The 15,967-nt window shown below is 48.1% G+C and overlaps 1 protein-coding gene across 1 annotated transcript in view; it reads left to right on the top strand.

Annotated features, from left to right (window-relative positions):
* Positions 1–15,955, top strand: part of TDRD12 (tudor domain containing 12) — a 66,573-nt gene extending 50,618 nt beyond the window's left edge. The window contains exons 22-31 of the mRNA XM_053915818.1: positions 3,056–3,243; positions 3,981–4,191; positions 5,832–5,924; positions 7,993–8,165; positions 13,203–13,318; positions 14,278–14,338; positions 14,433–14,546; positions 14,634–14,787; positions 14,872–14,938; positions 15,359–15,955. Of these exons, the coding sequence (XP_053771793.1) occupies positions 3,056–3,243; positions 3,981–4,191; positions 5,832–5,924; positions 7,993–8,165; positions 13,203–13,318; positions 14,278–14,338; positions 14,433–14,546; positions 14,634–14,787; positions 14,872–14,938; positions 15,359–15,450 (1,269 nt within the window). The 3' untranslated portion in view covers positions 15,451–15,955. The remainder of the gene's footprint in view (positions 1–3,055; positions 3,244–3,980; positions 4,192–5,831; positions 5,925–7,992; positions 8,166–13,202; positions 13,319–14,277; positions 14,339–14,432; positions 14,547–14,633; positions 14,788–14,871; positions 14,939–15,358) is intronic.
* The last annotated feature ends 12 nt before the right edge of the window (positions 15,956–15,967 follow it).

The raw sequence follows: 15,967 nt of genomic DNA, 5'->3' as shown, positions 1-15,967 counted from the left end.
TTAGTCCACTGAGCCACACCAGCCAGGGCCTACTGTTGATTATTTTTAGATAAAATTTATTTTCCTTAAATTTTAGAAGGAAGTTTGCAGATTAGGGTAACTTCTAATTTCACAGAGTTCCAGTTTCTGTTGTTTCCGTGTCTTGTTAAAAAAAAAAAAAAAAAAAAGACAGAGACCTGGTCTCTGAGATCTGTGGGTCTTCGTGGCTCTGTTCCCCTCTTCCACTTTTCTCTTTGTTCATCTCTCTCGTCCCTGGATGAACAGTGTGGAGATTTCCCAGGGGCATCAGCCTTCAGCCACCAGCGGAGCAGATGAAACCGTCCCACTGTCAGGAGCTCTTGCCTCGCTGGCCCATGTGTCTTCAGTGAGTACCTGTTGCGTCCTGGGGACTTCAGTCCTTGAGTCTGCAGGACTCGCTCTTTTCCTCCCTCTGCTGCTTCCTGCGCAGACAGTGACGCCATCAGGTCTTGCGAACGGTCTTTCCTCATCTGCTCTTACGTACTTGCTCAAATTCATAGATTTTATGTTTTAGAACAGTTTTAGGCTTATAGAGAAATTGAGCAGAAAATACAGAGAGTTCCTCTGTATTCCTCCCCACCTCCCAGTGTCCCCTATTCATCTTGCCAATTTCTGCTTAGATGCCTGCTGGGCTTTTGACTGGCATTGCGTTGAGCCTGTGGATTAATACGGGAAGCGTGGACATTGAAGCAGTACTGAGTCTTCTAGTCCATTAACATGGAGTGCTATTCCATTTGTCTAGGTCATCTTTAATTTCTCTAAGCAATGTGTTGTAGTTCACAGGAGACAGATCTTGTACTTACTGTGTTAAATTTATCCTTAATATTTCATGTTCTTGGATGCTATTGTCAGTGATTTTTCTTAAGCTTCATTTTCCAGTTGTTTTAGAAATGCAGCTAATTTTTGTATCCTGGCCTTGTGTCCAGCGACCATAACAGATCGAATTAGTTGTGTCCATGGGTCCTGGGGAGAGTGGACTCAAAACAGGCGGCGGGGGGAAGGGGTCACGTGGTGAGAAGGGATCCTCCCAGTGTGCCCAGGACTGAGGGCGTTTCTGGCGTGTGGGACTTTCAGTGCTGAAACGGGGACAGAATGAGATAAACCAGGACAAGCTGACCACCCTCCCCTGTCTGGAGGCCTTAGGCTTTCCTGTCGTGAGAGCACAGTCCATAAGCTGCTTTTTGCGGCCTCCATTCTGCCAATTTACTATGGCTTTAGATGTGCTGGTGACGTGCAGAGGGGGCGGCCCAGACTGACGCCAGCTCAGGCCTGCGCCCTGTTTCCCTGTGCGTGCTGAGGCCTCTTTCCTTAACATACAGCCTTCGTATTTGGGAACTACAGGGCAAAAGAAACTTTCCCCTTTATTCCTATCATCCTAAAACAATCACCATTAGCATTTTATTTACTCTGTCATTTTTCATGGTGCATCTTTAAACAAATTTTGTTATTGGTCTGTATTATTATGCCCTACTTTCTCATAACATTGTCGTGAGAGTTTTTCTCATCCTCTGAACTACCGCACAATCACTGACTGCCATCAGCAAGTGGGCTAACGAATGGAATGCCAGGCTGTTGGGGCCTCTGAACCTCAGGGCAGGAGACTCCTGGGGCAGGGTCAGCTGCCAGGCAGGAAGGAATGCTGAACTCCTGCCAGAGGCAGAGGTGGGCTTGAGTAAGCACTGAGGATTGATTGATTTATTTATTTTTTAAATTGAAAATTACTTAATTTTTTAAATCCTCACCTGAAGATGTTTATTGATTTATGGAGAGAGGAATGCGGTGGGGGGGGGGGATTAGTGAGGATGGGTAGAGAGAGAGGGAGAAACATGGATCGGTTGTCTCCTGTACACACTCCGACAGGAATCGAACCCACAACCATTTGGTCTATGGGCTGATACTCCAACCAACCGAGCCACCCGGCCAGGGCACTCTGAGGGTTTGCTTAGGCAGCTTTCTCCATGGTGCTGGAAAATGCCTGGCTCAGGAACGGTGACCAACGTGTTACCTGCCCTCTTTTTGCTGATGTTCCAGTAGGGGTGGTCAACAGCAGTCAGGGGAGTAAGGAGGATGGGCTAGGAGGAGGACGAAAGGCAGTGAAATACTAGGGGTGTGCTGAGGGGGCAAGGGAACCTTTGGAAATTCTCGGCAGGGAGGGGCTCTCTGAGGAGGGGTCGTCTGCACTGAGGACCAGATAAGAAGGATCCAGCCCTGAGGCAGGAGTTAATGTGGAGTGTTTGTGGAACAGTGCAAGGCTCATTGGCAGTGAGAGTGGGAGAGGGGCAGGCAGTGAAGTTGGAGGGGGCCACAGAGGAGGGCTGGGGGGCCACCGGCTGTCAGCTTGGTGAGAGCTGACACTGCCTTTGCTCACACGGGGTGACCTTGCTCCTGCCTTGCCTGCCTACCTCCCAGTCAGCACCACCCTGTCCACCATTCCACCAAGTGACCCGTTCTCACTCCTTCCTTCCGCTCTGGGCAGCCAGGGCTGCTGCCCCAATACCCACTGTTCGCTCCCTCCACCTGGAATACCTGCCCCACACACTTGCTAACACAGACGCACGCCAGCGCTCCCCTCACACACCAGTAACCCCGCATGCTCATGCCTGCCAAGGGTCGTCCTCTCGAGCATGCTGTGGCTGTGCCGGATCTGTCCATTCGTGGGCGGCTGGGGGGCCCTATGGGTGCCTCGCACACAGCAGCTCTTGCCAAATGCCTGTTGTCACACCAACAGAAACGAGAAGGGGTGCGATTTTAAGATTTTTATAAAGTGCAGTTTTAAAAAGTAAACAAAGAACACTTAACAAGAAATAATGCAGTTTTAAAGTAATAAGATTTATCCAGAAAAACTTCTGTTAAAACTCTCGTTATTTGTGGATATGGTAACATTTTTATTTTATTTCATTTGTTTTTTGGCCAGTTTCTTACTTTAGTTTTAAACACCCATTCACGTGCTTTGGGCTCTGAGGTCAAGTGCTGGTTTTCACAGACAGGTCTTGGGTTTAGCGTGACGTAATTTTCTGGATATGTTTCTACATTTCAGATAATACCCTTTTACATTGTGAGTGCGACAAATTACTTTGGTCGTGTAGTTGATAAGCATGTGGATCTTTATGCGACTCTTAATGCTGAAATGAAGGAGTATTTTGAGGATGCCAGTAATAAAACAACTGTTGAACAGGTGGAAAAATTTGGACTATACGGATTAGCAGAAAAAACACTTTTTTACAGGTAGAATGTCTGTTATTTCATCTTGAAAAGTTGGGAAGCATGAGGTAACTTTAACTGCTATTGAGCCCCCATGTTCACCTCTGTCCGTTGGGCCCACTGTTGCCGTGTGAGGCTTGCTGCCTCCCAGGAGGGTGGTGGCAGGGTCACGACCCCACACCCTGCACACAGGTCTACACCTGGGACTCAACCTGACCCCAGGCCCCCAGCATGGGTCACACACAGCATGGGTGACATGCAGCATGTATACACCGGCATTCTGGAGCCACCACCGTGTGCTGCGTGCACATGCATCTTTAACTCGATTCTCCCAAACGGTGTCGCATTATTCCCGTTTTGCAGATAAGCGAACTGAGTCTTGTGTGATTTGTCTCAGGTCAGCTCAGGACACGGCTCAGTGTTCCCACCCGGGCCGTCTGACTCACACGCCTGTTGGCACTGGCCCCTCTGCAGTGCCGCACCGGCCTGCACTTGGTGGTAGGCTAGATCGAGAACCTTGAAGATTTTAATTTGCTACATTAGTTTTTAAGGTGTTGTCAAATATTTACTCTGTTTATACTTAGATGTACTTTAAGCCATTGCTAAGTAAGCTCTTGACGGCTCTCATTCTTTTATTTCTAGTATGGAGCACAACTACACAGTTAGGGGTCTTACTATATATTTAGCATTTAATGGGTAAGTTGAGGCAAAGGTTATTTCCATTTTAGAATCTCTGTTAAACTGATGGCCCTGTTCTCCAGAGTCCAAGTGCTGGAGATGGGCCAGGAAGAAGACCGCTGGGCCCTGGATAAAATCCTGGTGAAGTTTATAGATGAAGGCAGGACTGGACTCGTCACAAGAGACCAGCTGCTGCGTCTCCCAGAAAATTTCCACCCCCTGCCCCCCCAGGCAGTGGAGTTCATTGTTTGTAGAGTGAAACCTGCTGACGGTGAAATTGAATGGAATCCAAAGGTGAGTTATTTTGGCTTTTTTTAGTTTGTTGACTTTTAGAATGCATTTAACCCAGAATGTACAAGAATTGTGGTGTATTTGAATTTAGAGTACTGAGTTTGGGTAAAATGCTTCAGGTTCCTGAGCAGTGAGCGCCTTCTGCACGGATCCCTACAGGGGTGGGCGCGCACTCACAGCCGCCCTGCGTAGCCCTGGCCGCGGACCAGGCACCGCTGTCTTCCAGGCGCTGGTTGCCATCATGTCAGCACTCGCAGACTTAGCAGCGCTGGCATAAAATATCTGTCGTGATAAAATGAATTGGCTGTCAACTTAAGGAGAAACAGTATAATAAGCACCTACAAAATGGGTACCCCTGCCGAAGGGGGGCATGGGTGATGACTACTTTCTGGAGAGGCCAGGTAATTCCACTGGGGTTGGGAGGATGGGTAAGGACAGAGTCCAGAAAGCTCCCAAGGAAGGGACGTTTCCTCGGGGCCCTTTGGGATGGGTAACTAGGATGTCACCAAGTAGACCAGCGGAGGCACTTAGAGCAAAGAAGACAACATGGGCCACGGCGGGGAGCACAGAAGAGTGGCTGGCGGGGGCTCATGTGGCCGTCCCGGGTGGAGGCCCGACAGGCAGCCTCCGCACCAGGGCAGAGAGTCCTGGCTCTCAAGGGAAGGTCACACTTGGTACAATCTGATGAGTAGGATATGAAATAAGTTGTTGTAGTTGGCACAGTAGAAACAGTTTGGGTTATGCACAAGGTCGAACGTTATGCAGGAAATACGTGGGTGACTGTTCCCACAGTAAAGGGTGAACGTGCAGCCTTACTGTGGTGAGTTTAGTGAAAATAGCCTTTGTTAAGGAGCAGTCTTGTTTCCTCGTGGGAAGTGCTTCCTGAGGGTCCTGTGTGCTGGTGCCACGTGTGTTCTGGGGATGCGGCCGTCAGCAAGAAAGCCGTGGTCCTCGCCCTCAGGAGGCATTCGGCCGTCAGGATGGTCAACCACAAGTATTTGTGGGAGAGGAGCCCTCTGTAGAAATGGGGGAAGTTCTCCTGTGTGTGTTCTTCCAAATTAACTCGCAAAGTTCAAGGGAGATGGAAATAATCCTGTCACGAGGAGCCAGCTCCCTCCTGTCCGGCTCTACCAGAGTAGAGATATATCCGAAACAGCGCTCAGGCAGGGCTCCCCTGCGGCAGCCCTGCTGGGGGACACAGCCCTGCACTCAGGAAGGGCACAGGAAATGGCACCAGGGCCCCTGGTGCAGAGCAGGTCCGTTGCTGTGCCTTCTTCCCCTGGTGCAGCACTTGGACTTCACTCCCATTGAACTTCCAAGGAAATGAACGTCCATACCTTAAAGGCAGGTGGACAGTTGACAGAGGAGGTGGGGACACCTGTCCATGGTGGGAAGGACGCAGAATTAGGGGTCCAGAGGCGTGGACCTGTTCTTGGAACTCAGCTTTTGCATCTGTGCTTGCAGAGTCCGCTGTTAGTTACCCTCGTCAACAAAAGAGGCCGAGGGCCTGAATAACCTGCCTCCTGGGGTGGGGTGAGGCTGTACTGCCATACCTGGAAGAGTTCTTTGCAAAACTGTGTAGCATGTACAGAATAAGGTATTATCTTAAAGCTTCAGATGAGTTACTTCAGTGTGTTTTTCAGGTTACTAGATACATTCATCACAAAATTATTGGCAAATTGCATGATGCAAAAGTGATACTGACTTTAGGAAATACAGTTTGGATTGATCCAATGGTAAGTATATAGTTTTCCTAAAAAGAAATTTGTGTCTGGGTCTCTGGTGTAATCCGAACTGTTTTAACCTGTTGCTTGCGTTCCTTCTGCCGCGCATAAACGGAGGGTTATTTGGGGCTCTGAATTAGGGGGAGGGCTTTTTTCATGTTATTTGGGTCATAAATTTGTTTGTGGGTTTTTGTTTCAGGGAATCTTTTCCATTGTAACCCAGTGCTAACAGGCGTGAGTGTGCACTCACACACTCGCACACTCACTCACACATGCAGCCAGGACAGGAGCTCCATGGCCCTGCCCTCACTGCGTGTGGCAGTCTGACATTTACAACTCTGTTCTCTTCCGCTTTCCAAGTGTTGGCTGTGCACCGTTCGGTGGGTTTCGCAGCTCTCTGTCCACTCGGGTGGGGAAGCCTGAGCTCGGGGACAGCCCTGCAGCAGCACAGCCGTCCGTCTGTCTGGTGTTGTCAATGCTTCACGCCCCAGCACATGGTCGGTGATGCTGGGGGTTCCAGTCCCTGGCCTTTCAAAAGTGGGTTTTATCGGCCCAGACCGGTGTGGCTCAGTTGGGGCGCCGTCCCGTAACCAAAAGGTTATGGGTTCACTTCCCTTTCGGGGCATGTACCTAGGTTGCAGGTTTGATCCCCGATTTGAATGTGTACAGTCCCCTGTCCAGATTCAGGGCTCCTACGGGAGGCAACCAGTCACTGCTTCTTTCCTGCATCGATGTTTCTCTCTCTCCTTTCCTCTCTAATGCAATGAAAAAAAAAAAAACCCAAAAAACACCCTCAGGTAAGGATAAAAATAAAAGGTTTTATTATGTTCACAGTTTCTATTTCATTCAGTCACTAAAAATTGAGTGCCTACTGTGTGCTAGGTAAGACCTGTATGGACACTTAGGTTCCATTTGCGAACAGGGACTCCTGTCCTGTGGAGCTGACGTGGGGCAGTGGGGGGTCGGGAGCTGTGAGACCAGGACATGAAAATACGGGGTCTCTGTGTACCCCCTCGATGCCGGCACCATCTCCCCTCCGCCTGGGCCACAGGAACTCTACTTTTCAATTATGATTACTGGCAAGATTGAGAGGGCTTCAGTTCGTAAAAATTTCTGCTAGAGATTATTTTTTTAAGATTGGAAACACCTTAAAACTTTAAAAGGAGTTTGGGATGGATGTGAGATTGAAGAGTAAGAGGAAAAATGATTTTCAGAAGAGAAGGTAGAGATTACTCGTTGGTGCTGTAATAGTCAATATCGTGGTTCTACATTATTAGAGAAAATGGAAACTTATTAACCAAGAGAATGAAGCGAAAAGAAAAGAAAAAAAGAAAGCCCAACCCTGGCAAATATGCTTCCACAAGTGCAGACTGGCGGCCTTCTCCACCCGGACCAGCTCGGTCCCCGGCGTGAGTGGAGAAAGGCCCTTCCCAGGTGGGAGCACGTTCCCAGGGTTCTCCTCGGACGGCGCCTCAGGCAGTGCCAGCCTGGCCCACCTTCCCCATGCCACGGAAGAGATGCCCAGTCTGGGTGCGCATCTCCCTTTAACAGGAATCCAACTTGCAGATTTCGTGTTTTACTTAATTTTGTGTAAATAGAAATGGTGAGAATGTTTCGGTTGCAGAAAAGACAAGTGGAGGAAACTGTCCAGAACTCGGGGTTGAGGGCTTTGGCGGAGAGCCGCTCCAGGCACCCAGAGACTCCGGGCGCTGGGGTCTTCCTCGTTAAGAGACGTGAAAGTACCGCAGCAACATCAGAAAAATCCACGGTTCATGTGTGTGCTTACAGCATTACAGAGCGCTCCTGTCTGGGGCTCTGTTCCAGGATTTGACCTTGGGCCCAACCCCGACCTATCATATTTCTGCAGGTGGGCCTGGGCTCTGGAAGATTCTGGCCGAACCTTGGTCACCAAGTGGACTGGATGTGAGTGGGAGGCCCGGGCACGCTGTGGCACATGCCCGCCAGCATCGAGCACGGCAGCTGGGCCGATGGGCCGATGGGCCATGTGGGCGTCCTTGGGGTTCATTTAAAGTTCGAAGTTTGATTCCTGCAAATGTTGTATTTTTTTCTTTGATTCAAGGTGCATATCACGAAACTTTTAAATTTGAAAACTTCTGTCATTGATTACAATGTTCGAACTGAAATTTTGTCAATGGGAATGGGCATTGATAATTCAGAACATATAGAAGAACTGAAAAAATTATACGAAGGAGCGAAAATGCCAGCTGTCCAAGAAAGCCTAAGCCAGACCCTGTAAGTAGATTTTTGTCTCCCCTTTTGGAAGAGCTGTTCTGTGGAAATACATCTCAAAGTGTTAAAGAGATTTCTTTAAAGTAAATCATTTAACGAGTGTCCACGTTCCCATCACCCAGCTCCAGTCATTACCAAGATTTTGGGAATCTTGTTTTATCCAGACTTCAGCCTCCCACCGTGTCTTTCTTACAGAATGAATTCTGTTAGCTTTCTGTTGGCAGCTGGCACATAGGCAGAAAAGCGTGCACATTGTAAGTATAGTTTGGTGGGTTTTCTGAGCCCAGAAACTAGCCCCCGCTCAGAAGTAGGACCCGACACAGGGCCCACTTGTCCCTTCCCAGGGGCCGTGCTCTCCCGACACAGATGGCTCTTCCCTGATTTGTCCTCTGAACGGAATCATGCAGCGTGTCTCTTCTGTATCTGGCTTCTGTAGCTCAGCATCATTTGTGAAATCCACCTGTATTGTGTATGTAGGTGTAGATCATAAATTCTCATTGCTGCACTACGTTCCACTGTACGAACACGCCCTAATTTATCCACCTACTCTACTGCTGATGGGAGGAGTTCCCAGTTCGGGGCTATGCCCAGTGGTCCTTTAACCAGCCTCCTGCATGTGTTTTGGTGCACGTACGAATGAGTTTCTGATGGAATAGAACTGCTGAGTCGTCATTAGAACCACTGCCCACCAGTTTTCCAGATTGGTTGTACCAGTTTCCTCTTCCACCAGCAGTAGAGACTGTGAAGGTCACTCTGAGAAAGGTCCTGTTAGGTGCAGAGGGGGGCGGGGAGCAGTCCTGGGGTCAGGTGCAGAGGATGGGGCAGTCCGGGGGTTGGATCTTGTTGGCTCCTGTGATCTTGCAGGGATTAAGCTCCCACTCTGAGGAAGTGGAACCGTGAGAGAGTTTTGAGCAGACAAATAAAAGATTCTTGGCTTCTGTGTTGAGAATAGACTGGAGTCGGGGACAAAGGGTGTGCCAAGTTGCAGGCAGGATGACAGTGGCCCAGCCTTGGGTGGTTTTGTGGAGGCGGTGAGAAGTAGCTGGTGGTGAGTAGTGAGCCTGTGGTCCCATGGAGTCTTGTCAGTGGTTCCTAGGTATGGAGAGCTAGGATGCTGGACGAGGGCCCTGAAGGAGTGAGTGTAAAGGTCCCAGGACTGCCTTGGGCCTCTGGTGTTGGGAGGTGAGGCAGCTGTAGGGACATAGACAGGAGCCTAGGAAGAGAGCAGCCCTTAGCAGAGAGGGAAGCCTGGGAGAGGGGTGTCCAGGGTGCGCCAGAGGGCAAGCCATGGGCTGTACAGAGCTGGCAAGAGGCCAAGTGAGGTACAGACTGGGAGCTGACTGGTGGATTCAGTGATGTGACCATTGGTGACCTGGAAAGAGTCCTAAGTAACTGCTGGAAGTAGGGGGATTTCAAAAATACTGCAAATATGAAAATACTTCATAGTCTAAAGATTTCAGGGTTTCCTATCTTAATAAAACTGGGTACCTATGAGATTAGGATACATGTGGGTTTCTACACACATTCAGGAAATAATTTGCTTCATACTTATAAGAGAGTCTTTTAAAAATGAAGAGGTAAAATGAAAAAAAGTTTGGGCCAAGATGGAGGCGTAGGTAGATATGCTTCGCATCCTCGCACTACGAAGAGAAGGACAACAACACATTGAAAAACAAAAAAACAACCAGAACTGCCAGAAAAATCGAACTGTCGAACTGTGTGGAAGTCTGACAACCAAGGAGTTAAAGAGGAGACACTCATCCAGACTGGCAGGACGGGCGGAGTCGGGCAACTGGGTGAACAGGACATGCGGGCAAGATGGCGGCTGATGGACTGGCTGGTCCCACATTCGTGTACAGATAAACTGGGAGGAACAACTGGAGAGTGAGACAGACCACATAACCCAGGGTTCCAGAGCAGGCAAAGTAAAGCCTCAGAACCTCTGGCTGTAAAAACCTGTCGGGGTTGTGGCAGCAGGAGAAACTGCCAATCACTTGAAAGCAGGGCGAGAGCCAAGTAGGCAGCACTGTTCCCTCTCTGACCCCTCCCACACACACACGGCACCACAAAGTGGGTTGCCCCGCCCTGACGAATACCTAAGGCTCTGTCCCTTACAACGTTAACAGGTGGACTGAGACAAAGAAATATGGCCTAAATGAAAGAACAGATCAAAGCTCCAGAAAAATAACTAAGCAACGAGGAGATAGCCAACCTACCAGATGCAGAGATCAAAACACTGGTAATCAGGATGCTCAACCAGAAATGGCTGAGTATGGTTGCAAAATGAAGAAAGAAATGAAGGCTTTGCAAAGTGAAATAAAGGGAAATATACAGGGAACCAACAGTGAAAGGAAGGAAAATAGGACTCAAATCAACAATTTGGAACAAAAAGAAGTAAACATTTCAACTAGAACAGAATGAAGAAACAAGAATTCAAAAAAATGAGGAGAGTCTTAGGAACTTCTGGGACATCTTTAAATGTTCCAACATCTGAATCATAGGGCTGCCAGAAGAAGAGGAAGAGCAAGAAATTGAAAACTTACTTGAACAAATAATGAAGGAGAACTTCCCCAATCTGGCAAAAGAAATAGACATACAAGTCCAGGAAGCTCATAGGGTCCCAAACAATTTGGACCCAAAGAGGCACACACCAAGACACATAATTACATTACCCGAGATTAAAGATAAGGGGAGAATCTCAAAAGCAGCAAGAGGAAAGGACAGAGTTACCTACAAAGGAGTTCCCATAAGACTGTCAGCTGATTTCTCAAAAGAAACCTTGCAGGCAAGAAGGGGCTGGAAAGAAGTATTCCAAGTCATGAAAGGCAAGGACCTATATCCAAGATGACTCTATCCAGCAAAGCTATCATTTAGAATGGAAGGGCAGATAAAGTGCTTCCCAGATAAGGTCAAGTTAAAGGAGTTCGTCATCACCAAACCCTTATTATATGAAATGTTAAAGGGACTTATCTAAGAAATAGAAGATAAAAAACTATGAACATTAAAATGACAACAAACTCACAACTATCAACAACTGAACCTAAACAAAAACAAACTAGAACAAGAACAGAATCACAGAAATGGAGATCACATGGATGGAGGATTATCAGTAGGGAGTGGAGGGTGAAGAATGGAGGAAAGGTACAGGGAATAAGAAACATAATTGGTAGGTAGAAAATAGATGGGGGGAGGTTAGAATAGTATAGGAAATGGTGAAGACAAAGAATGTACATGCATGACCCACAGACATGAACTAAGGTGGGGGAATGCTGGAGGGAATGGGAGTACCAGGCAGAGGGGAATAAAGGGGAGAAAAAAGAATAGGACAACTGTATTAGCATAATCAATAAAATATACTTAAAAATAAAAGCAATTTAAAAATAATAAAAAGATGTCATTACAGCTTAGTAGCTTTAATCAAACCGGGATTGATCAGTTATCTGAAACACAGTTCTTGAGCCCCAGCTCTGTACAAAGCACTCTGCTGGGTGGCTGTGCACACTTCGCTTTGTGGCCGTGCAGGAGTACCACACACCTGTGGTCATACATACAGGTAGAGAGGTGCAGAGGACCACAGGAGTCTGCAGAGGCAGCGCTCCTGGAAGACAGACTCCATTTCAGGATCTGGATTGGGGCACTGTGGCGGTAACCTGGATTAGGAGCGAGGGGAAGGGCACCATTCTTACAGCAGACCGGGAGAGAGGACGGATCCTGGGGACCCGGTAGATCCAGAAGCCATAGGGCTTAGTGACTGACAGACATGGAGGAGTGTGACTCCATAACCCTGCGCCCTGATGACTGAGAGGATTCCGGTGTGGTTGGCGGTTAGAGGGTGTTGTCTGGAAGCAGCTAGCCCCTCGGAGTGGTGGAGATGAGGTGCTGGTTTGGGGCCTGTTACATTTTAGGTTGTTGACGCTGTGAGCCCGGCACTTGGGACAACACTGCCGAAAGGCTCTGGTTTCCAGGTGTTGGAAGAGTCTTAACTTGGAAGCGCATGAGAGGGAAGGACAGAACCCAGTAGATGAGGGTCTAATGAAGGAGGTCAGAGCCATGGTGGAGGAAGAGGGTGAATGATGGGGGACTGTCCTGCACCCCCGGGAGGGAAGGAGGTCTGAAGACGGTCCCTGCCATGTCTGCCCTCCCCCGTTGGGGCAGTGCCGTGCCATAGGCTTCATGCTCTTTGGTCGGGTCCCCTGGAGCCACACACAGACCCCGCCCCATGGTGGGGGTGTACACAGCTGTACCGTGTTTGCATAGGTTTGCTCCTTTAGGCCAGAGCTCTCAGAGGGTGCATGGAAGATGAATTACTTTGTCACCCATGAGGGTGGAGTTTGAGTGGCTGGGCACCAAGGTGAGACGGGGATTCATCACTGTGTAGATGTTCATATTTATCAACCACATGAATGTCATTACCTTCTCAGAAAACCAAAAGAGAAGCACAATTTAAAAATTTTAGAGAAAGGAGGCCGTCAGTCCTCCAGGGAGCAACTCTCTGGGTATTCAGAACAGTACAACAGAGGGCAGAAAAGTGAATTTAGTAGGTTTCCGTGTGTTTAAACCTGCACGCAGGTGTGAGATAGAAAGTTGCAGGGGCAATATTTGCTTTTTTAGAAAGAGGCTTTCTAGAAGCAGACCCAAACTGGTAACGGGATCCCTTGGAAGAGGAGCTGAGGGACCAGGAGGGCAAGGAGGTGGCTTTCACTTTCTGCCCTTTTAGCCTGTTTGAAGTGTGTGGCAGTGTGTGTTATTCTCAAAGTGAAATGGTTTGAAAGGGAACTTACGTTAGTAAATTTGTTAATGCATTTATCTGATAATACATGTCAACCCTCTACTCTGAGCTAGAGGCAAGGGGTGCAGCGTGAACAGCTGGCTGGCCTTCCAGGTGTCTGTGAATGCGTTCCGACTCCGCGTGGGTCTGACTCGTGGTAGGGAGCACGTCACGGCCGTTGGTTACCAGCTTCTCTCTGCTGGCCAGCAAGTCCCTGCAGAGGCCAGACTGTGCCTCCCTCTTCCGAGGTAACCTCCACCTCCTCTCTGCAGAGTGCCTCCGTCAGCAGAAGACGCTGCCGGCCTGCGAAGCACACAGCAGGAGGATTCGGACAGGGGTTCAGAAGGACGTGCTGACTCGGAGACAGACGCAGAAAACCAAAAGCATGGTTGGTTACTTAAAAGATGGTTAACAGCATCACTAGTTCTTAGAAATTTTCTAATGAGTAGGCTTTCCACTTGTAGGTGAATTAATAGAGAAGGTGACCTAACCTGATACCACCCAACTTCCTATTTTTGACAGATAGGCTTGCAGTGTTTTTTTCTTTTTGGTACCTTTTTTCATTTTTATTATTTGAGGTACAATGTTCATCCAGGAAAGTACACAGACCTTAAATGCACAGTTCGTGAGATATTTTACATATGCCTATTTTCCCCAGCACCTGTTCTGACTTCTGTCCCCATCAGTTTTGTTGACTGTCCCCATACAAAGTGTACGCCTTGTGACTTCTTCACTCTACGGCATGATGGCGGAAGTCAGCTAGGTCACTGTGTAGCAGTGGTACTTTTCATTGCGGAGTTTATTCTGTGATACGACTGTACCACACTTTATCACTTCACTGTTGATGGATGTTGTGGTTGTTTTCAGTTTTTGATTATTGTATTCAAGCTGCTATGAACATTCTTGCTCACATCCTTGGGTGGAAGCTTCAAATACTTCAGATTGAGAAATTTGGTTGTATTGTTTTAGAAAATGTTATGTTTAGTATCGCTCCTTGAGCAGGAGGCCGTCTTTAGCGGCCCCCGCCGCCCAGGGGAGCAGAGGGCCCTGAGCACTGGCTCCCTACAGCCACCGGGTAATGCGAACGCGCTTCAGCGCGTAACCTTCGTCTCCCAGTTGTTCAATTGTAGTATTTGTCAAAGCTTGTTCTTAATTAACTTTACTAAGTGATGTGCATTTTAATTTTTTCTCTCCTTTGTAACTGTATACTTGGGTTGCTGTGAAGTTTATACTCTTAAAGAGTACTTCCTCAGCTACAAGTTGCATGGAGTGCAAAAAAGCACATAATGTGCGTACGTTATGGAGTTCCATATAAATAATCTACGGGAAACTTGACTTTTTTTGCAGAAACTTCACCTGAAAACACCGGAGATGCTTCCATTAGCAAAACCACAGAGCCTCTGAAAAGGTACGCCTGCCTGTTGCTGGAGAGCCAGTCTGCCCTCCTCCCTGGCCCCTGAGTGAGGGGCGGCGAGCACAGGAGCCTCTTTCTTGTTCTCCAGCTTCCACCCACAGATAAAGTGGTTCCAAAAAGATGACGTGGTCATATTGAAGATGCGGATGAGGAATGTGAAAGATTACAAATGCAGATATTTTAGAGATAGAGTCATTTTCAGGTAGGCTTATATGAATTTATAAAGTAAAATAGAAATAATTCCTAACATTTTTTTTTAAACTGGCTTTATATCTTTTTATGAACCTAGTGCCTGGGTAGGAGAGAAATTTTACTTGGCTGATTTGGAGCTGCAGGCCAACATAATAAAAGATGATTGCACGTGTGTAATTAAAAATGATGAACCTGTGATCACTCTTGCGAAAGAGAGAAGGGAACCTTGGCGCAGCTTACTCAGACGGAGGGTGAGTGGACGTGAACTGCGGCCGGTCTTAACAGCCTGAGTATGTTGTATTCTCTCACTTAATGTAAACTGTTCTGTTGAACAGAATCCGAATGTGGCTTTTGATTTTGACCACTGGGAAGAATGTGAAGAGGAGAGCCACTTCTCCAAGGGTAAGGGGGCGCACCAGCCTGGCGGTGGGTCCCGAGTGCCACGGGGGCCGTCGCCGCTCAGCGGATGCAGGAGTGGGGCTTTGGTGGAAGTGACTCGTTGGTGCAAAGCCCTAGGAGTTAGTTTTCTTCTTGTGGTTGATCTCGGTGCCGGACGTCCTGCTTGAGGAGGTGACAGCTCTTCATTGTAAACATGTCTTCTTATGACACTTTCACAGCTAACTTTCTTAGCAGAAAAATTTATTTCTAAGCAGACAAATTTCATCTGCTCATTTCTTGCCCAAAATAATGAACATATGAAATGGTTTGCAAAATAGAGGTAGTAGAACTGAAGAGACTTTCTCCGCATTGACCAAAATAATGGGAGGGAGAAAGATGCGCTATTAGTCTGTAGTTAACATATGTTCATAATATCTCTTTTAGTCATACATGCTAAAAACCTGTCCTGCAAAGTGGCAGAGGTGACTGAGGACAGTGACCAAACTTTGGAGGATGACGGAAGTGAGAGCGAATGAGAAGGTGAAGCAAATCCTGGGGCCTGACCGGCGAGCGGAAGTGGGCACCGCTGTGTGGCTGGAGGCTGAGAAAACGAGCAGCGGCGTTCAAAACTTGTTATTGCTGAGCGTCGTCTTGTGGCACTGGGACTGGTGACGATCAGAAGTTCTGAATCGGTTTAAAAATGGGCTGAAGGCTCTGGCCGGATAGCTCCGTTGGTTAGAGCGTTGTCCTGACTCGCCAGGTTTGCATGTTTGATCCCCAGTCAGGGCACATACAAGAATCATCCAATGAATGCATAAATGACTAGAACAACAAATGGATATTTCTCTCAAATCAATAAAAAAAATAAAAATTAAAAGAAATGGGCTGAAGATGAGACTGTGAAAGGCGGGTGGGAGCAGAGACAGCAAGTGTGGTCTAATGGGAGCCCAGCTCGCCGCCTCCCGTGCCGCCCGTCAGGACAGTGCAGTGACAGCGCCCGGTGGCTTGCAGATGATGCGCTGTGCTGTCGGGAGCTCGTCTGTTTGTTTCTTT

Source organism: Desmodus rotundus, chromosome 12 (assembly GCF_022682495.2).
Source record: "Desmodus rotundus isolate HL8 chromosome 12, HLdesRot8A.1, whole genome shotgun sequence".
Classification (NCBI taxonomy): Eukaryota; Metazoa; Chordata; class Mammalia; order Chiroptera; family Phyllostomidae; genus Desmodus; species Desmodus rotundus.
This window is presented reverse-complemented; position numbering and strand designations above follow the sequence as displayed.